General features: G+C 39.8%; 2 protein-coding genes across 3 annotated transcripts; one reads left to right on the top strand and one right to left on the bottom strand.

Annotated features, from left to right (window-relative positions):
* The first annotated feature begins 1163 nt into the window (after positions 1–1163).
* LOC121939705 (NADH dehydrogenase [ubiquinone] flavoprotein 1, mitochondrial-like) lies at positions 1164–7280 on the top strand. Its single transcript, XM_042482686.1, has 10 exons — positions 1164–1389; positions 2215–2297; positions 2384–2554; positions 2657–2840; positions 2922–3111; positions 4846–5058; positions 5153–5319; positions 5420–5501; positions 6055–6200; positions 6329–7280. The coding sequence occupies exons 1-10, from the start codon at positions 1306–1308 to the stop codon at positions 6422–6424; spliced, it is 1416 nt and encodes a 471-aa protein (XP_042338620.1). The 5' UTR covers positions 1164–1305; the 3' UTR covers positions 6425–7280.
* LOC121939704 (KH homology domain-containing protein 4-like) lies at positions 6825–16457 on the bottom strand. Of its 2 annotated transcripts, none has more exons than XM_042482685.1 (14): positions 16322–16457; positions 15740–15923; positions 14313–14438; positions 14130–14209; positions 13982–14034; positions 13714–13892; positions 13060–13271; positions 12846–12906; positions 11574–11634; positions 11110–11441; positions 10890–11033; positions 10240–10349; positions 9249–9334; positions 6825–7613 (listed from the first exon to the last, which is right to left on the bottom strand). In XM_042482685.1, the coding sequence occupies exons 1-14, from the start codon at positions 16348–16350 to the stop codon at positions 7381–7383; spliced, it is 1890 nt and encodes a 629-aa protein (XP_042338619.1). In that variant the 5' UTR covers positions 16351–16457; the 3' UTR covers positions 6825–7380. The 2 variants fall into 2 exon arrangements, 1 of the variants encoding a protein (XP_042338619.1); XR_006105512.1 differs by having other exon boundaries at positions 7601–7613; positions 10240–10321.
* Positions 16458–22203: the final 5746 nt, after the last annotated feature.

Raw genomic sequence — 22203 nt, 5'->3', positions numbered from 1 at the left:
GCTTTTTGAGCCGGCCGCAAGTTGCCATTCAAGAAACTCCAGTCCTCTGCACTTCATTTTTCAGCCTCTTGGGATACCTCTTTGGCGCAGCGATTAACTTTACTTAGTCATTAGACCAGGAAGTGCTAACCAAATCTTAGAAAAAGTGGTAGCCTGCCATTGTTGTTGTTTTTAGAGTATGCTCATTTAAGTAACTATTGGACTGCGCAAATTGAAATGATGCCACACACAGATAAAGCACAGCCAAAGTTTTGATAAATGTGAATCTTTTACTCCTTTCCCACCAAAATTAGCGTGTGCATGTGGGTTTTGCAAACACGGGTAAACCTGCTAAATGTAGGTGATTGGTTTCATTCCCACTGCAAGTGAATACACCACTGGAGCACAGGAGTCTGCCTACCCATCAGCTTTTTGTGTTTAGGAGGAGACGGATGATAGCCTAATTAGTGATTGCACATCATTGCATGTCAGTTAAGAAACCGGAATTACTTCATTTACCTTGGTATTATGTTCCCATCAAAGCCGATTGGGGCCAGAACTGATAAAAACCTTTGCCTACTGCAGAGTTGTTTGACCTCAGTGTCAAACACATTGTGATTGCATTAAAATGCCAGGTGTTCCCTTTTTTTGCAGTGGGAATGAGGCTTTGGAGGGCTTTTTTTTTTTAATTGAAATTTTGGTGACACAAAGCTGTTTGTGTTTAAACGAAACGCCAAAAGAGAAAAATATATATCTGTATATGTGTAGAAAGGGCTTGAGTGAAAAGGTCTTTTTCTTGGCATACATTTTTACACACCACAGTAGAAAAGCACAGGTGAGTCAATTAACAAAATAACTGGCTACGTTTAAATTAATTGATTCAGTTTCAGGATGTCAGTACTGCATATGCTGACTTACTGTCACACTGACATGGTTTACTGGGACACCTGAGTGCAAAAGATCCATCCTTAATGTTATCAGCAACACCTGTGCCTTCACTCAATGGCTGTTTATAGACATTATCGATCCGTTTTTAACCCTGATACTCAATTAACTGTCAGTTCGCGTGTGCACGCGCACGCACCTGGAAAGATCAGGCACCTGTAGGGCGCCGCAGAGGCAGCTGGGAAAGGATGTGACGTAGTCGGTTAATCCTCTTAGTTTAATTAGCTGAACCAGCAGGCCCCTCTCTGCGGCTCCTGTGACAGCGGAGGTTTCAGAAATCGATTTGCTTGAATGAGAAGTCAAACAGAAGCTCTGGGAGGACAAACTTTGAGCCGTCAAACAGTTTGAAGAGAGTTGGAGAAGGTCTTTGTCTCGTGCAGGATGCTGCCTCACCGGATGCTGTGGAGCGCGGTGGCGCGGCAGGTCGCTCCACGTCTGACCTACAGCACTGCAGCACAGCCGCAGGTAGGCCTGCACGCACACACACACACACACACAAACAAACAAACAAACAAACAAACACAAACACTACAGTATACATGCTGCAACACACAGACTGTAATATACATGCTGCAATATACTGTGAAACTCAGCACACTGGCCTACAATCCTACTTTCAGACAGCCATGCAAGTGTTTGGAACAAGTAGTTCCAGTACGAGTTTTTGGGTCACATAAGTAGATTATCCAGCAGAACTACAAAACTATTTTTAATTAGCAATTTTGGATTCATTTGTTTTGGGGCATAATTATTTTTGATAATTCTTTTTTGTAACATATTGTTATATATGATCACAGATTATAAAAGAGGTATATCTGATGATAATGTATTTAAATGTTTGCTGGACTTAAATATTATATAATATTTTTATGAAGTTGCAGAATATACCAGTTATTTCCACATTTCACGTACTGTAAAGTGTTGGCGTATTACCAAATGTGAGTCCCACAATTAATTAAATTAATTTGATTTTTCAGAATTTTGTTTTACTAGGTATGTTTGGTAACTGTGATGTTGTCACAAAGTGTTTTTAAATTTTTTTGCAATGTTGAAATTGTAACAGTTTATTTTTAAAAGAATGCGTTTTTAATTCTCCAAATTTAAACAATTCACAGAAATAGCCTGTACTAATTCACATGTTAATTAAAGATGCACATTTTCAAACTCGGAATAAAAATGTGCATGTATTGGAATGCGAAACAAAATATATGTGAGGCCTTTTACATGATCATCCACTTAAGGCATTAAACACATCTACTTCGTTTCATTCCTCATTCTCTCTGTCACCAGGTGAAACCAAAAAAGACCAAATTTGGCCCTCTGAATGATGAAGACCGGATATTCACCAACTTATATGGCCGCCATGACTGGAGGTAAAAACCTAAAAGGCAAAACCATTTCTCCCAGTCTGCAATGACCTGAATCTCACTTGTATGTCTCTCTCACTTTTGTCTATCAGACTCAAGGGATCACTCAAACGAGGAGACTGGTACAAGACTAAGGAGATCATACTGAAGGGAGCAGACTGGATCCTAAATGAGGTGAAAATCTCCGGGCTCAGAGGCAGAGGAGGAGCGGGCTTCCCCACCGGCATGAAGTGGAGCTTCATGAATAAACCCAGCGATGGCAGGTAGGAACAGGAGACACTTAAGCGTCACTGTCCACACCCGTAATGAGACTCCGGAGGTAGATTAGTGAATGAGTGTTTTCTTCTTATTTCCCGTGTCTTCAGGCCAAAGTACCTGGTGGTGAATGCTGATGAAGGGGAGCCAGGGACGTGTAAAGACCGTGAAATAATGCGTCACGACCCGCATAAACTAATAGAAGGCTGCCTGATCGCTGGGAGAGCCATGGGCGCTCGAGCTGCATACATCTACATCAGAGGAGAGTTTTACAACGAGTCGTCAAATCTGCAGGTACACAGAGGCAAGGATGGGATCATCAATCTATCGATGCTGTGTGATTCATCTAAGTGTTTGTGTCTGCTCTTCAAACAGGTGGCTATCATTGAGGCGTACAAAGCAGGGCTGATAGGGAAGAACGCCTGTGGCTCTGGGTTTGACTTTGACGTGTTTGTGATGCGGGGCGCTGGAGCCTACATCTGCGGTGAGGAGACGGCCCTCATCGAGTCTCTTGAGGGCAAACAGGGGAAACCCAGGCTCAAACCACCGTTCCCTGCAGACATCGGTAAGGTCAAAGCTTCACAGCCTCCCACATTATGTTTACTGTCCAGAGGAGAAATAACAGCCTTAAATTATGTCAGATTATTGGGTTAGTTATTTAAAATTAAGCAACAATAACTTTATTTATATAGCACCTTTTAAAAGCAGAGCTTACAAAGTGCTTTAAAAAACAATACATAGACTGCAATACAACAATAGAAAGCCAATCAGTCCTACTGAACACAAGCAAAGACGAAAGTAGGGAAGAGTTTGGATAAAATTAAATCAAGAGGACAAATAATGCAATGTGTCAGTATAAAATGAAACAAAGAAATAAACAACAACATTTAACAACAACAACAGAACAAAAACAATAGAACCACAAATAAAATAAAATAAATAAAACATAAATTAAAAAGGTAAAAGAAATAAAAAATAAAGATAAAAAGAAATTAAAATAAAATAAAAAAGTCATTATTGGGGTACAATACATGCAAAGTGAAATCTGGTCTGCACTTTCCAGAAGGCTAAATAGCTCGTACACTATCATAGAATTAAAAATATGTGATAGAAACCATAAACAAAGGCTTGCAACTTTCTATATGTAAATGCTCTGTGTATATATATCGGCCACCATCAATTTGAGTGTACCCAAAGTTTTGTCAGGCCAATCTCACCTCAGAAAGCTGAAAATAGTGCACCCAAACAGCACCTGACATCGCAGTTCCAGTTACATTGTGCATGTGTCATAACCCAAAGCTCCCATGAGGTCAAGGAGCGTGTCCCAGCCTCTTTTGAACAGCCTTGTATTTGTCAGGCCCACAGGAAGTGGGCGGGGCTTTGAAGTCAATTTTCATAGTGGCTGAACAGTGGAATTGTGCCGTCCCATTGAGCCCAAAAAAACTTTTTTCCATTGACTTGCATGGCAAATGAGATGTCTGTAAATTAGTGGATACAGCTACATGTTGGATATTTGAGCGCCACAACCTCCATATCATGATAAGCTTCACCATCGGGATTGATCCATTTGGTCTGATAATATTTGGAAAGTCTAGAGGGGCCCCACGATTGAATGAATTTATCCCCTTTAAAGTTAGTGAAGCGCCAAACTGGGAGGAGGCAGTTCGGCCGGAGTGGAACTTTTACTTTGTAAAACCTCAAGGAGCCATCTTTATTTATTTATTTTTTATTTCAATTTTCATTTGACTTAATTCAGGAAAAAAAAGTTGGAAACTTTCTCTGTATGATGTTGAACGTTTCAGTTTTGATTCAATATTTGCTAAAGACATTTGAAGAAAGTTTTGTGTTTTATATTGACAGAAAAATTTTTTTTTTTTATTGTAAATGCATTTTGGTTATCGTTCTCATTAACTATGTATAATTGGTATTGGTATCGGCCCTGAAAAACCAATATCGGTCGACCCCTGCATTATATACAGTCTGGCTGAGAGGTTTTACCTCGAGTCTGACATAATTGCTTCCTTTTCCACTCGCCAAATCAGGCAGTATGAGGTGTTCCCTGCGATTATAGTGAGAGGGAAGAGTCGGAGTTTCATGAGAACTTGGACGTTTGACAGGCTGACCTAGTAGGCCTACATATCAGAGACAAACGAGTTGTTCAAAAAGATTAATTTGTCCATTTTTGCCCATCACTAGTTTCCTGCTGGAGTTAATTGTGGTTTAGGAAACAGCTAAAGAAAGCTATATGGTAATCACAGCCCTTAAGTTATTATTCACTACATCATCTCTCTCCTTTCAGGGGTGTTTGGATGCCCGACGACAGTTTCCAACGTGGAGACGGTTGCTGTGGCACCAGCGATCTGTCGTCGAGGTGGAGCTTGGTTCGCCAGCTTTGGGAGGGAGAGGAACTCTGGGACAAAGCTGTTCAACATCTCCGGTCACGTGAACACGCCGTGTACGGTGGAGGAAGAGATGTCTATTCCTCTGAGGGAGCTAATAGAGAGACACGCAGGTGTGTGTGTGTACAGCTCCCCTCTGTGTTGATGTTGGTTTACTGTACGAGATGCTGACATGACTTCCTCTCTCCTCTTGTGTGATTGGTGCAGGGGGAGTGAGGGGCGGCTGGGACAATCTATTAGGAATAATCCCAGGGGGGTCCTCCACTCCCATCATCCCTCGGCACGTGTGTGATGATGTCTTGATGGATTTTGACGACCTGGTCCGTGCAGAGACGGCACTGGGAACCGCTGCCATCATAGTCATGGATAAATCGGTAAACAGATTTGTGAATAATGTACTAATAAAAAAAATACACAGCACCTTCAGTGATTTTACTTTGGAATGATAATCTGAGAATTGTACTTTTACTTTAGACTGATGTGATCCGAGCCATCGCTCGTCTGGTTGAGTTCTACAAACATGAGAGCTGCGGCCAGTGCACCCCATGCAGGGAGGGTAAGAAACCGCACACTGTATTTAACACGATATTCAACGTTACTATTTTAAAAAAAAAAAAAAAAACAACCAAATAACTCAAATTTCTTTTAGAAAAAGGAAACCTAAAAAAAAACGTCAAAGTTCAGAATTATTAGGAACATTGAAAAAAAAAAGATGATTAATTCAAATGATTTTTTTAATTAAAAAAAAATTAAAAATAAAAATAAATAGAAGAAAACAGTAAGTAAAGTAAGTAAAACCAAAACTACCTCCAAAACTCAGTTATTTAAAAGAGAAGGCTTAAATGTTTATCAATATTGTTGGCAATCATTTTTTGTCAATCGACTGATTCAGCTAATTACACACTGACAATTGTGCAAAAAACAAAACTTAAACATAACCCTAAAACCTAAAGAGTAAAGAGTAAAGTACTGATGAATTCTCTTCATGTGGATATTTGTCAGAGGAAGACCTGTGTTTGGTCGAAACATTGTTCAAAGTTTAGGTTGCTCTGATCTCTTTTTGAGTACTTTTATATTAATCATCCCGTTTTCTTTGTCTCCTCCCTCAGGAGTCGACTGGATGGATAAGATCATGTGGAGGTTTGTTAAAGGAGAAGCGGCAGCTTCAGAGATCGACATGATCTGGGAGCTGAGCAAGCAGATAGAGGGACACACCATCTGTGCTCTGGGAGACGGAGCCGCCTGGCCTGTGCAGGTGAGTGTTTTCTCGACCCTGCCAACACAGGAAGCTGCTAATGAAACACTGACTGAAGTTCAAACAAGCACTAATTTATATTTTAGCAGGTACATTTCACCCTCTATCCCTCTCACTGTTATCTGCAGGGACTGATCCGCCACTTCCGTCCCGTCATGGAGAGCCGCATCGCTCAGTATAACAAGAAAAACCCTCCAAGAGAGACCGGGATTGAGATGATGTGAAACTGTGCAGAGGTCCATTTTAACAGTAACTAAGTAACATCACATTATACTATACAACATTGTCTATAATATTTTTAACATAGATTTTAAAATAATGGTAATTCTGTACTGATAAAGAAAATTGCATGTTCTTCTCCTTAAAATGAAATTTCCTCCAAGTTTTAAAGTTATCATCATTGCAAATCCTTCACGGGCGACATGTTTTTCCAGGGTTTTCGTGTGAGGATGGGTGGTCTATTTTTGTACTATAAATTCTGCAGCAAGTTGAAGCAGTGAATTTATTTTGGCAGGCAGAACTGTGGACAGCTAATTGGCAGATGTGATGGACTTGCTTTCTGATTAAATGTGGCAGAACAGACTAATGAGGAAAATACACGTCATGAAAAATCACAAGCTCAAACACGGCAATAAATTAAGTTTATTTATTTCATAAAAGCATGAAATAAATTCAATAGGTTTACTACATATTAGTCCGACATAATCTGTACAAAAAGACCAGAATAGGAAAGAACGGAGTCAGTGACTTGGACAGGGAGAAAGGAAAGGAAAGGAGGTGACAAAGTACAAAAAGCTGTACTTTGGGATAAAAAAAAAAAAGAAAGAAAAGTGGTCAGTGACGTGCAACATCATTGCCTTGTGATATTATTTTATATTCACCTGGCGTAAAATCATTCCAAAATAACACTGGAGGCAGAAATCTGACCAGCTATACATCCACAAAATAGTTTGGAGTTTCAGTCCTGCAAATCTTCAAACTATAATGTGCGCACCAAAAGAAACACTTTTCCAAAACATTAGCACGTCCGTTTGGACCCAAGTACTAAAATAACGCTGCAACCAACATGTAGCTGTTAAGAGTCATCGGTGTGATGAAGGGTGATGGAAAAGACAGGCTCAGTTTGGGTGAACATCCCGTAAGACTCGGCACAAAGCACTGAGGGATTTTTTTCCTGTTTTTAGGGTGCCATCCAAAAAGGCATAGACTGCTGCTGTGGCTGCGTTTTAGGGCGAGGGGGTGGCGGAGGCGGGCAGCGATAGCCCGGTGTCCAGCCTGAGGAGGTGGAGGTGGGGGGTGCAGCTCCAGGGTTACCTGTCCCAGAGGCTTTTGAGGTTGAGTGGTCTTCCTCTTCGTCAGAGGAGTCGCCGGCGTACGCCACCAAACCTGTTTTCAATCTCTTCACTGGGGGATCTGAAAAAGGAAGAGGGGAGGTGGAAGAGAGGGAGAGCACGCACATTTTGGGAGAAAGGGAGAGAAATACAAGGAGAGAAAAAAAACAAAACCAAACAACAGCGGCAACATGTTTCAAACAGGACAGGTTGATTATTCCAAACACATTTTGGGAGAAACAAATAGTTAATAGATTTAAATCATAGTTTGTCAGCAGAGTAGAGGAGGGGGGGGCAGCCATTCGAAAGCCCCCATTGGTTGGTGGGGAGCGACAGTGTTAGGGCCGTCCGATCGAGCGGCAGGACAGCGTCACAGGACGAGTCGTGCCCCACCCCCAATCAGAATCCAGCATCACCCCAGAGATACATGGAAGAGAAGAAAAACACAGAGAAAAAGAGAAAAACACAAAAACAGGAGAGATTCTCGTTAGCGAGGAAAGCAGACCAACTGCAGACAACCCCAGACTGATGATGTCATCAGAACGGGACGGTAAGGTCGACTCGATTTATCTTTACAAAAGGACTGAGCCATGCACAAAAAAAGACGAGTCATAGCTCCGCCTCACTATGTGGTGTTTTCTAGTCACAGCAGCAGAATCCTGCAAGAATCACAGTGAGCATACGGCCCAATTCAGGTCAGTATTCGCCTAATACAGTGGTGGAAGAAGTATTCAGTTTCTTTACTTTAGTAGACGTACTAATACCACACTGTGAAAATACTCTGTTAAAGTCCTGCACTTTTACTTGTAACAGTAAAATGGCACTTAAGCAGAAGTAAGTATAATCAAAAGAAGAAAAGAAATACTTAAAATACTAAAAATTAAAAGCACCTAATGTAGAGAATTAAAAAGAAACACCCAAAAAACTGAAAATTATTTTTTAAAAGTTGAGAAAAAAATACATCTCCACACCCTTAAATTATAAAAAAAAAAGAAACCCAACTCTAAATTATTTACAAAAAATAGGGGGAAAAAACACAGAAAAACAAAAGCAAATTCAAAGCTCAAAATTGAAAAAAAAGAAAAGAAAATTACTTAAATGTTTGGAAAAAATAGTTGCCAATGAATTTTCTGACAATTAGATAATTGATAAATCATCTTCTCATTCAGATGTTCTTGTATAAACTGTTTGGTAAAACAACATATTTAATGAAGCCTTTTTAGGTTTTTAGGTGAAAATCTTAATTTGTAAAGTAACAAAAGCTGTCAGATAAATGTAATGAAGTAGAAAGTACAATATTTCCCTCTGAAATGTAGTGGAGTAAAAGTATAAAGTGGCATGAACAGAAAATATTCAAGTAAAGTATGAGTACCTCAAATTTGTTCTAAAGCACAGCGCTTGAGTAAATGTACTTAGTTACAGTCCACTGCTGGTCTAATCTGCCATGAAAACTTCATTATTCAAATCCAAAGACATACAAGCATTTTGGGCCAACTTTGTGTCTCGATACATCTGCTCTGGCTTTATGTCACTAAAGTAAATACAAATTCAGACACAGTCTAGTGGCCCGGGAGAGGATTTACATTTACTTGCTGCAGCTCTGCATTAAGGCTGTGAACAGATCCAGGCTGAGCTTATAAAGAGTGCAGTCCACAGTCAGGAACTGTGGATTTGGATTTGGGCAGGGATTTGTCAGTCCACAGGATAATGCCCTTACCCACGGGGCCTTGCGGTGCCCTTCTCTCCTCCATCTTGGGTCTCACTCCATTCACAGGCAGCAGAGGCGGAGGCATTAGCTGCCGACTGGAGAACACAAAGAGAAATGGTGAGTTAACGACGCCTGCTGGCCTTCACACACGATTAACGTTTCATTAAAGGGGACCTATTTATGCTTTTGCTTTTCCACCAGTTACAGCGATGGAGGTTCATAGTTAACGTGGCCAAAGTCTCAAGTAATGAGGTATGAATATTTCTACTTTCGTGACAAGTTGAGCTCAGCTCTTGACAGATTTATGGATATGGTCATTTGCTACAGGTGCGTTACATTACAATCAATCAGTACCTAAATGCAAACGTCATGGAAACCTGTAGCTTTTTCCCATATTGTTTTTTCTCCCGATTACTGATCATATTCCTGTTGAAATTTTTAACAGGCAAAAGTGCCGCTATACTCTCGGGAAACACGTGATCTTGGTCCCTGATGTTGGTAATTTCTCCCAATTTTGGATCGTATTCCTGCTGACTGTGTTCAGCTGTGTTACTAAGATTTTACAGGTGATTTTTTTATGGTGAAAAAAGTGCTGCTAAACTTCATTACAGTTTTTTTCCTGCTGAAAGATGCGGAAGACCAGTAAAAAGTGACCAGGCAGAGCTAACTGGGCTTTTTCAAGAGGGGGGGCTTTAAGAGAAAAGTGCCAAAATGGAGAATTTTAGATAAGAAATGAAAAGGTTATCAGTTTTGTGATAAACTGCAGTGAAATTACTGAGCGTTAGCAGTGCCGTTCTACATTTCAATTATTTTTAAAAGCCGTGTTTGACAACTATGCTTTGAAAAACTCATGGTAAATACAGCATCAACCAGAGTTAGCGACAGTCCAAAACCCAAAAATACAAATATGATCCTGAAAATGAGCAAAACAGGTCCCCTTTAATAAAATGTACAATGACAATAAAGATATTCAGTCTTTAATAATACAACTCTGGATTACCTGTCCCTCTCACTCGGTGGGCCGGAGGAACTCTGTGGTGGGGGTCCTGTACTCTCTGGGTTGCCCACGGGGAAGCCTGCACCTAAATTAGTCATATGAATGGGTCCATGCTATGAGCAGAAAAACACACAGGCGCGATTAGCAGACATCCTCTACTAAACCCTGTCCTGACATGCTAATATGGCTAATAAAATAATAAGTAGAACAATAAAAAAATCTGTATTTGTGAATAGCTTACCACAAGTCTGATTACTCTTAACTTTTTCCCAGACACTATGAAAGATGCTTAAAGCTTATCAGTATTAATAATACCTTTTACTCAAACTCCTTATTACCAGAAGAAAGACACAGGCAAGTGAACAACAGGAAACAGCACGCCATGCCATCTAAACCAATGTACGCTGAGCATTTGAAGAGAGGAAGGATGAAATGGTGGATAAATCACAGACAGTGAAGTAACAGAGCAGATAATGACAAGGACTGAATATGACTGGCTGATGAAACTAAGTGACACACACAGTGCACTCGGGTAAAAGTGTAGACGAACAAAAAAAAAAAGGCAAAAATAAACAAGCGGGTCACAAGGGTTAAAAAAAATAAAAGCCAGCAGACTTATGAGGCGTTGGAAATGTGGAAGATCTGTTTATCACCTGGTATCCAAGCAGACCGCTGTTCCTCTCGTCTGGGACCTCCTCCGTGAAGCGTCTCTTCTGCGGCGGGTTGGCTGGAGCAGCAGGAAGTGGCGCTTTGGGCGGCGCTGAAGCTGATGGAGGAAAAGGTACAGGGGGAAGAGTCTGCAGAGAAGGAAAACATATTTTGAGTAAGTACTTTGCATTCTTTAAGAGTGTGGTTTTGATGGCTCGGTCCTACCTGTGGTGGCATAGTGCCCGAAGCAGGAGCAGGAACAGGGGCAGGAGCCGGTGCTGGGGCTGGCACCGGAGCTGGAGCTGGAGCGAGGGTGTGGGCAGGAGCAGGAGCAGGGACAGGGGTAGGGACAGGGACAGGGACAGGGGGGAGAGAATACTGAGGAGGCACTCCTGTAGGTGCTGCTGGGTGTATAGGAGGTGGGACAGTGTAAGGTAGAGAGACGGGTTGTGGCTGAGGTGGTGGTACAGGCATGGCGTAGCCTGGCTGGTATCCTGCAGGAGGGTAGTAAGAAGGCTGCGGAGGCATCCCGTTCACCATTGGGGGCTGTGCAAAGCCTGGAGGAGGGAGACAAAGGGATCAGGTCAGGCTTTTCCAATGACTTCAAATACATCTCTATTCAAACAGCTGTGTTTTGCCAAATCAAGCGATGAATCTGAACCACAGAGGGACAGGCGGCTGTACGGTACCTTGTTGTGTTGGCATCATAGAGCTCATTTGATTGAGGAAGCGAGAATACTCTGCATGGACCTGGACAAAAAGAAACACTGTGAGCAAGGCTTGTTTGTACTTTAAGAAACTGAAATAAGAAAATGTACAATTGCACATTAATCATATTAAGACAACAGTAAAAACAAAAGTGTAACATGTCACTGCGTTATGGGAGAGAATGTTGTATAAACCTGCTATATAATAATTAGAACTAATAAGTAGGGGTTGCAAAAGGGGTCGACCGATATTGGTTTTTCAGGGCTGATACAAATTCTTACTAGTTTATAAGACTGATACCCGATATTTGGAACCGATATGCATTTACAATAAAAATGAAAGTCTTTCTGTCAATATTTACAATGTGTAATATGACAACCTCCAACACAAAACTTTATTTCAATGCCTTTAGCCACTGTTTAATAAAAACTGAGACTTTCAACGTCATATACAGCAAGTTCCTGGCAACTTTTTTTTGTAAAGTCAAGTGAAAATTAAAATAAAAAAATAATTATTTAAAATTGCTCCCTGAGGTTTTATGACGTAAAAGTTCCTCCCATGCTGACACTTTCTTTGCACTTTTTAATTAATTAATTTAATCGACTATCATTAAAATAAAACACAGATATTTGGCAAAATGCCAAGTATCAGCAGTATTGATATTTTGGTACAGATTAGTTCCAATTTCAATACAAATTATTTAAGAGCATTCATCCTTGTGGAAGCAAATACTTTTCAGTTTCTACCTTTTTGGTGTATTTTTTTAAGGAAGCTGTATGAAGATAATTTCAGTCAAACGTGGTCTAAATTTGTAGTGTAGAGAATACATACAGTTTTTTTATTTAATGTGTGCTGATATTTTTTATCTCAGTGGCACATCTGTAAAAGCTCACACCACTGATGCCATTCTGACCACAAGGAAGTGCATTTTTTTCCGCTTATTTTTGATACTCACTTTTAGCTTTGTTTGCCAGAGTCGGTTAGCAATGTGTTTGAGAGAGTTGCATGGTTTCAAATTTCAGACGTGTCTGGTAGCGATATTATTGATAATAAATGATAGACCATTTTTGGCTAAGGATATATTGTACCAAAGTTGATGTACATCCCTGAGTTTGCTTCAATCTGTGCAGGTGTTTTGACAGCTAGACCTCCAAAAACGCATGTAGTTTAGAGTTTCATAATCTTTTAATGAATATCAATTGTAATAAAAATGGAAATAAAAAGAAATTTAACAATAACAGGAAATTACTCACTGTCTGTAGCAGGTTTTCACACAAGGTTTTTGCCGCTGCGAGTCCTTCTGGTTTAGGATGACTGCAGATAAAACAGACTACATTTAGTTTTACTGAGCACACAACGCTGCAGAAGAAAACTCTGTGGCTAGGTTATATTTTTGCACAAGCAGGAAACATGTCTGAGATGCACCATAACTTCTTAATCTTTCTTAATTTACAGGACAGCACCCACCTGATGTAGATGTACATGGGTTCAAAGGCCTCTCGCCCAGAGGCGGGCTCTAAACAGCCTGACCCTTTTCCTCGCAGGAAGACTTTGGCCCCCGTCTCCGCCTGAATGTGCTGCAGGTACGAACAGCCGGGGCCCTCGACCCGCTCTTTGACCACAAACCCCGGGATAGCGTGCTCTAGTCCCACAAAGATTTTATCTTGAACATAATGCATCTGAGAGGAGACAGACAAAGAAGTTAATACAAACATCCGCACAAAGTGTAAAATAAGCTTTTAATGGTATTCGTGTTCAGTTAATCAATGCATATTGATTCTGATCATGAGAAACAATTTCATTATTCATTTTCCGCAGTATCTATGAACCTGTACTAACTGCACTCACTCTTTCTTAATATTAATGTTCCCTACAGTCTTTGTGTTGTTCTCTGCCACTAACCAAAAAAAGTTGCCATTTTCATGTTACAGCCTTGTTATATTTATCTTTTTATACAAACTTGCATGTCCTCAATCTCAAAGTTTCCAAATGGTACTTGAAATGGTATCAAATTTCTTAACTTTTCAAGGTATTTTAAGTTTAAAATTTCAGTATTGTGAAAACACTACATGTTAGTATCATATTTCATGAGACGTAAAAGAGGAAAGTAAAGAGTCCTACCCCGGACTGAAAATGTGGTTTGTGGTGTGTGATGGGGGGCAGAGAGGGAGGAGGGGGGTTGTGCTGTTGGTAAACTGTGACTGAAGCTCCACTCGGGGTGAAGGGTGAAGAAGTTGATGAGGCAGTCGCAGCCTTCACCACACCGTTAGTTATGATCTCCTTGATTCTATTAACTGCCCCTGGAGAAGGAGGGAAAGAAACCATCAGTCTAATCACAAAATATATAAAGAAATACAATCATGACTTACTTAGAATAAAAGATACTGACTGTCGACGAGCTCTCTAGATTGTCCTTGGACGTGCAGATATAGAGGCCGATCCCTGTGTGCAAAGAGCAGAATAATTGTTTAATTTAAACTAATAAAAGCAGCAATGACTTATGATCAGTATCTGAAATCAGAGGCGAGAGAGGTCACCCTGGTAACGCTTTGCCCTTCTCCTCTGCCGTCATGTAGCGGCCTCTGGTTGAAACCGCAGCACCGCTCACTTTACTGATCTGCAGACAAACCAAACAAGGCAGAGTGCACGTCAGTGAGTCCTCCACGAAGCTTTTGATAACCTTTATTTTATGAGGTATGATTGTCTGTATTGCAACTGACCTCATCTTGCGTTTGTCCACGTGTCAGCAGATTCCGACAGGTGATCGGGACGTCATTGATCTCCACCTCGGCTACAACCAGGTCATCCTTTGCCTTTGTTGACACTGGAGGCTTCACACCTACAACCTGAGAGAGGAGGGGAGTCGAGAGATGAGTGAGGCCAATGTTACTAAACTGGGGCAAGAGACTAAACTAAAACCAATGTGATAAACACGGTTTCATTTTTCATAATATAAATGGTGATTCTGTTAAAGAAACATGAAAAAAACTCATTGAAGCAGGGTTAGGGTTTCTGGCACAACTTCACCTACTACCAAGGTGCACAGAGAAGGGACATACATGTGAAAATGTCAAAGCTTGTGGTAAATTTACTGTAATATGTGACAGAAGTACACCTTTTGCATTTTGTCCTGCATATTATTTGTGCTTATAGACACAAAGAACCTGCAACAAATAGCTTTGTGTGCAACAAAATAGTGCTGACTCTTGTAAATATTTAATCTTAAGAGAGTGGGAGATACTGCACCATCCTTACTATCAGCATTACTGTGGAGAAATACTTTTTAATCACAATAAATGATGCAGTCAAATTTCTCCCAGGCTGTTATCAGAAATGCTTGAAGTGTTGCTGGAAAATAACATTTTTGTTCACCTGCCACTGTGGCTGGTGCATTTCAAACTCCACCTGCCACTCAACAGATTACCTTTTTGTTTTTGGCTGGTGAGTGTAGAAAATCTAGCAGCTACTTGTATATTTTACCAGCATTTGGCATTTGCTAACTAAGCAGTTCAGAATCAGAACCACTTTATTGATCCCAGGGAGAAACTGTTGTTTGTTACAGTTGCTCTGATGCCAGCAAACAGAATTATAGCAAGCAGGAATATGAAAAACAGAAAATATTAATACAGTCAAAGTAAACAATTAACACAGTATGTAAATATTTATAATAAAGTATGTAAATATGCTGCGTATGTAAGTGTAAAATATAAATGTAATAAATACGGTAATCGGCTATTAACATTACTATGTGAATATTTAAATTATAATATGGATAATGTGCTGAGTGTGTCAAGTTTGTAAAATGTAAAACTGTGCCTTATGCTTTAATGATACTGTTGAAACATACAGGTTTCAACAATTGCACTAATGTCACATATCAGAAAATGATCAAATGTGTTACATCATGTGGATTTTTATTGTATTGATTTCAATACAAAGATCGAGAAGGTGTGGCAATCTGGATCAAGATTGTTTTACAACACAGACATAATACATCCTGAGATGTTAAATGGATCACAGTACAGTATATATCGACATATTACCCGCCTCTACTAAAATACTATGATGGTCCTGCATCAGAGCTAATGGAGTTCAAAACGATGACTTCATTAGAGACTAACCATGCATTTAATACGCTCCTTATTACCTTGTCAGGAGGTCCCGGGGTGCCTATCTGCGAGGGTTTGAGTTTGCCTTTAGCGACCAACATAGCATTGATCTTCGCAGCCACGGCAGCTGCAGCATCCAGAGCCCCGGTGGGTGCAGCCTCAGCCTCCCCCATCCCACCGGAGCCATTGCCCGGGCCGGGCTGGTCCCATTTACTGCGGCGGCTGGGACAACCGAAAAAAAAACATAAAAGATAAATATATCACGAATAAGTGCAATAAAGGAGAACTGAAGTAAACTTTTGGTTTTATTGGCATTAACACTTATTGTTGGTGTTTTAGGTATTGAGCAAGAAGTAATGCTGGGACTTTTACGTTTTTATCATATGGTTTTAGTATATTGTGATAATTCGTGTAACGTCCACACAATGTTAGGCCACAGTTTTTTTTTAAATATCTTATACTGTTAGCTTATTACATGTAATAACAACACGGAGCAGCTCGATAACACTCCGCCATGATTGCATAAACTAGCTAACGGGAGTTAGCTAGCCGGCTAACAGAAGGCTTCTAGCTTAAAAACCACTATAAAGATGCAAAACAGCCAATTTTCACACACTCACCCGCCGTTTTGGGTTCCACAAAATGACATCAATATCTTGTCAAACAGAAAATTTCCTCTCAGTGTTAAAATAATTGTGGAAAAACCTCCCTTGACTTCGGCACAGTAGGCTGTACTGGTTGCTAGCCTCTGCTGCTACTGTACGTCCGTCTCTGTTTCCGCCTCCGGTTAATGTTGTTTCCTGGCGGTAAAACCACACGGCGGCGCCACATACCAGCACACATTTCTCATCATGGGCATCAGAAAGGTTCAGGTGTGGTGCCGCTGCCTCACCTGTCCCACCTTTCATCACTCCCGTGCCACCCTTGGCGAGTTTCTCCGGAGGAGGCATCAAAGTCTCCAGAGGAGGAAGACGTCTTTAGCTGCAGGACGTGCTTCAGGACAGGTAAGTCCGAGAAAAGTTAAAATGTCTTTAACAATGCACAAAGTTTTGTCTCGTGTAACTTTTAAAGCACGTTAGGATTGTGTTTGTATGTTGATTTGTGCTGAGACTCCTGACGTTTTTGACACACGGGTTTTATTGATTGTGCCACTCAAATGCAAGCTAGCTTTTAGCTAGTTTGACTGCATGATGCCATGTTTTTTTTTAGGTTTTACAACCCGTCTGAAGCTGAGGTAACCCACTATTTACCTTTGGACTTAATGTAGGCGACATAGTTTGTTTAATCATACAAAAATCTCTTTTTAAAGGGCTTTCTCAATCATTCAGGGAGTCATCACAAACAGCGTGTTGACGCGGAGGAGGGGAAAACAATCAATACAGCATAGTATCGCGATATTTTGTTTGGCAATTTTGCCCACTATTGACTTTTCTTTAGACAGATTATTAAAACTTCAAATGTTGGCAGCCTACAAGAATAAGAAATCAGCTGTTTTTGCAGTCAGCTAGATTCAGTTAGCTGAAATAAAAATGACTGAAGTCAGAAACTTAAAAAAAAAAGTCATCTTGGATAAAACAAAAGTTAAAGTTTTCCTTTAGGGACATAATTTTGAGCTTAAAAAAGGGCAATATGTTAAAATATATAACATCATAAATTTTTACAATACTCAACATATCACAGAATGTTTAAAAATGCAGTAATACTGTTTTGTGACTTAAGTATCGTTATAATATCGTATTTTGGGACCTTTGTAGGACTTTTGTGAAATAATGTGATGTAAGGCATTTGTGCAGTAACCCTGTGTAGGGCATCTGTGCAGTTACTATGTGGAGGGCACTTGTGCAGTAATTTTGTATAGGACTTTTGTAGGGATGTCCAAACCTTTTTGAGTGGGTGCCAGTTGCTTCTTGCATTATATAGGTTACTGATTAAAATAATGACATACAGCTTAGACAAATGCAATCGTTTCAAATTCAGTTGAACAAATTTGAAACCTCTGAAAGTGGCGGCCCTCGTTGTTGAAGATGTTACGCTCCTTATTTGATTGACTGCTTGTTTATGGTCTCTTTATGAAAACACACTAGTTCTGCGTAGTTTCTACTAAATGCTGAGCGATCTTGATAAACCAGTATCATGTGGTGGGCCACTTGCAGTATGTTTTGACAGACAAGCCAAGGGCCAGTCTGAGGGCCAAAATTGGCCCTCAGACTTGACTGACTTGATTTTTCACAAATTATCTGTCTATATGGATGTAATGACAATTTCAGCAAATATGAGAAAAAGTTATTTTGATAAAAGTTAACAACTGAAGCTTTATTGCTACTGGAGAAAGAATTTAAATTGTCTAGACATGAAATGTTAATTTACAGCAGGATATAGGTATTTATAGATTTCAGTCATTTCATTTGTGATGGTGCTGCACACCAGTATGTGGAACAAGAATAGCCAAAACTCATTGCTGTCACCTGAGAAAACATGCAGCACAGCTGTCAGAATATAATTATGAGTCTGGACAACAGATATTCAACCCCAGACTGGCCCCCAGACTAGACTTTGGACATACCTTTTCCAGGGCATCGTGCAGTGCTCTTGCAGTATAGATCTGGGAGTTATACTGTATGTTAATTTTAGTTTGAGTGCACATGTTTGTGTCGCCTTCCCTCGAATGTTCAAGACAGATTTCTCCTAAGAGAAACAATAATATCTAATCTAGTCTAATTTATTCTCTGGTGATTTCCACTCTTAATGTTGACTTGTTGGAAGATAGATGTATTTTGGCAAGTTTAGCTCATCACGACACTAGGAAGTCAAACAAAGAAAAACAACAATTTTCTGGGCCAAAATGACAAACTTTAATAGGGCCAGTATACATAATGATTGATTCACAGCATTTTAATGTGACTTGCAGGCTTTCTTTTGATCTGTTGGTCACCTTTAACAAGACTACAAACCTATTAACCGTTCAACTAAAGGTGGTTGAAGGTTGCCCAAGTTGTACGCTTGCAGTATTCTTTGCGATACAACCTCGCCTTAACGTTAACCCAACATCCTGTGCAGATACGGACCGCAGCGTCGTGCCTGTTGGCTCCCAGGCTGTTCTGATGTTCTGGGTTTCACAGAGTCACTGTGCACTCAGGTACAGGTGTTCAGTTACTGACCACCCAGGAGCTCGGAGACACGGCCAGGAGGTGCAGGTTACTGTGGAAGGTGAGAACGCCGTGTGGGGGCGACATGGATCAATAGATTGAACAACCAGCAGCCCTCGTTGAATTTCTTTTGTTCTTTGTTGTGGAGTGTTGACAGCAGTCTGCAAAACGTTTGATTAGGATCGAGGTTTGTTGTACACGAGAGAGGAAATGCCTTCTTCTAAAAGGCTCGGCATTCGTTTTCAATCACAACACCGGCTTTGTTCGTGCTCATCTATTAGGACTGAGTGGTTTTTTTTTTTGGTTTTTTTTTTTCTAATTCAGAAGTGGAAGAAACGGATTATTTTCAGTTTTTGTACGGAAATTAAGCTGCCCCCTCGTGAATATATTTAATGGTTTGCAATTATGTAGTTGATTTAAGGGATTTGATCATTTTGAAGACAATTTCAGTAAGCAGTACAAGTTTAAAGCATTTTCTTTTTTGGTCATTTAGATTTTTAAATTTCAAATTAATTACCGTTTATCCAGTAATACCCAGATTGTTCTAAACTTTACTTTTTGTCGCTTCATTTTCTGATTTTACTTATTGCACCTTGTGACTTGACCACTTGAACAGTCACTCAGCTGTGCAGTAATTCATAAGTTTTGTTTACAAGTCATGACTTTTGAGTTCTTTAAAACTTTGTATTTCACCTTTACAATCATCTAGTTTGAACTTTCTCTTTCAAGTATTTTAAATCTCATTTAATTCTAAGTAGATTTTATGATAAGACAAAGTATTAATTAAGTTACAGTTGTGTGGGACTTTGAATTAATATTTCTAGCACTCATCAAATTAAAACTCTTAATAGGGCTGGTGAGCTTTTTTACAACGTTGAGCCCTCAGGACGGGAGGTGTCCTCCCCTCTGGGGATGGGTCAGTTACTGAGCCACCTGAGCTGGAAGTTCAGCCGGTACAAAGACGGACACGTGCAGCCGGTTTTAGCAGCAACTGTTTTCACATGGAAGGAGGATAAAACAACTTTATTTAACAGCTAAACAGCAGTTTCTGAAAAAATATTAAGACGAGAAATAGGCAATGCAGTAACAGAATCTGGATTCATATTAGATCAGCGCTGCCTATCTGAAGACGGTTCATCTGTATGGATGTAGTTTCAGCAAATATGAGAAAAAGTTATTTTGAGTTAACAACTGTAGCTTTATTGACACTGGAGAAAGAATTTAAATTGTCTAGGCATGACATTTTAATTTACAGCAGGATATAGGTGTTTATAGATTTTAGTTATTACATTTGTGATTGTTCTGCACACTGATATGTGGAACAAGAATAGCCAAAACTCATTGCTGTCACCTGTGAACACATACAGCACAGCTGTCAGAATATAATTATGAGTCTGGACAATAGATATTGAACCCTTGTATCAAATGTTAAGGCTTGTCTGTGGGTACCGTCCTCCTTCTGTCTTTGGTTAATTGGCATTATTATGAGACTGAGTGTTTATTTTTTTGAAAATGCTTTGCTTTATTCTTTAATGTGGAGTTGTGAGGAACAGAAAGGCAGATTTGTGACAACAAACTGTCTGAAGTGGAGTTGAACGTGGCAGAAGTAGCAGTGGTTGGTTTAGAATATGAAGTTTGTTCCTATATTTCACCTCCAGGTGGCGCTCTAATTCTAAACACAGGCTCAGCCTTTATTCTCAGATAAGGAAGAGATTGTGATGCTACATCTGCATTTGTAACTGTTGGGCCAAACCAGTTTATTCTTAAGGCCTTGACTGAACTACCTAAACTTGGCTTTTTACTTTGACACTACTGAATGAAAGAAATGCATGTTTGGCACAGCAAGCAGGTAATCCATCCAGATACTAGTTTGTTAGTATTAAAATACATAACGGGGCTGCAACTAACAGTTATTTTGATTATTGTTTAATCTGTATTTTTAAAACAGGATTTTTCGATAAATTTCATAGTTTAAAAAGTGTCAGTAAATGTGAAAAAAATAACATTTTCTAATGACAGAAATTATGTTGAGTTGATTTCTTTTTATATAGTACTTTAAAATGTCTTGTTTTGTCTGACAACAGTCCAGAACCCCAAAATATTAAGTTTCTGATTACACAGGACCAACAAAAGTTTTCACATTTGAAGAGCTTGAAGTGGGTAATGATTATTTTTTTTCTTGAAAGAAAATAGGCAAGGTAGGGCAGCTTTATTTGTATAGCACATTTTATTTAACAGGGCAATTCAAAGTGCTTTACAGAGCAGAATATAAAATGCATGAAAATATAAAAACATAATAAAAGATACAGATTTACAATAAAAGAGTAAAGAGATAAAATATAAAAGGTAAAGTTGATCACGAAATTAATTAAAAATTAAAAAAATAAAAAGCACCATTGAAAATAGAAAAAGTGCAGATGAGCGATGCAAAGATAAAAAAAAAAAATTAAAATAATACAAAATCAAGTTTAAAATATGTTTGCAGTGTAAAAAGGGAACATTTAAAATAGTTAAAGCTTATTTTAATATAATTATTTTAATTATGTACTTATATTTACTTATACATAATCGTTATCAATGGCTTTTGTTCCAATTCTGACTATTGTCATGGAAATTCACAATGTCCTTCCTCAGCCATGATCTTAGTGTGTGGACAAACCATGGGGTTCAGATAAGTAAAGTGTGATAGGGTCAGAGGTCGGGGGAGCTTTGACGCCTGACACGGATGACTGTTTACGGTCAGCGAGGTGGAGGCGGCAGCAGGGGAGCAAAGAGACACGGTGAAACACAGGCAGAGGGAGAAGGAGCGAGAGGGGCAGACATGCCATATTTACTGTCTTTCCTAGTAAGAGCCCATGTGTGAACCGTAATGTGTATGTCGGTTGATGTAACCTCCGGCCCTCAAGGCACACAATCCCAGGTCTCGCCTGATCATGGCGGCTGACACAGAGGTGTGAAGGCAGGGGACGTGATGAGGAGGAGGGCGCCTCATGGTGGGGCTGCCATGGGTTGAACAAAGAAACCCTGTGAGCTCCGAGGTTTCAGTGTTTGCTGTCAAACCAGCAATTACAAACAGTTTTTTTAATACTGTGTTGACTACATGTGCGGGTGTCATAAAACTTGAATACGTTTGTTTTAGGGCTGGGCGATAGGGAGAAAATCAAATATGACAACATTTTGGACCGAATACCTTCATATCGTTATGTGTCAATATTGTGGCAGACTATTGGTGCCCTCATAAAATTAACACTATGAGTTTTTTGATGAATACTCATCAGTAGTGTGGATATAATGACTAATACTCTTTTTTAAACTAAAATCAGCAGGGTTTTTTAAACACAGCCAAACCTACTAAA

Source organism: Plectropomus leopardus, unplaced genomic scaffold, assembly GCF_008729295.1.
Source record: "Plectropomus leopardus isolate mb unplaced genomic scaffold, YSFRI_Pleo_2.0 unplaced_scaffold57, whole genome shotgun sequence".
In the NCBI taxonomy this organism is placed as follows: domain Eukaryota; kingdom Metazoa; phylum Chordata; class Actinopteri; order Perciformes; family Serranidae; genus Plectropomus; species Plectropomus leopardus.
Note: the sequence above shows the minus strand (reverse complement) of the source record. Positions and strands in the feature narration are given on the sequence as shown.

Bases quoted from the DNA above. Each gene is read 5' to 3' on its own strand.
- LOC121939705 (XM_042482686.1), top strand. From the start codon at position 1,306: ATGCTGCCTCACCGGATGCTGTGGAGCGCGGTGGCGCGGCAGGTCGCT. The intron at 2,555-2,656 runs GTAGGAACAGGA...CCGTGTCTTCAG, and splicing joins AATAAACCCAGCGATGGCAG to GCCAAAGTACCTGGTGGTGA. The intron at 2,841-2,921 runs GTACACAGAGGC...CTCTTCAAACAG, and splicing joins ACGAGTCGTCAAATCTGCAG to GTGGCTATCATTGAGGCGTA.
- LOC121939704 (XM_042482685.1), bottom strand. From the start codon at position 16,350: ATGTCATTTTGTGGAACCCAAAACGGCGG. The intron at 14,439-15,739 runs GTAATAAGGAGC...CTCCTCTCTCAG, and splicing joins CCCCGGGACCTCCTGACAAG to GTTGTAGGTGTGAAGCCTCC. The intron at 9,335-10,239 runs GTAATCCAGAGT...TGTGTTCTCCAG, and splicing joins CCACCGAGTGAGAGGGACAG to TCGGCAGCTAATGCCTCCGC.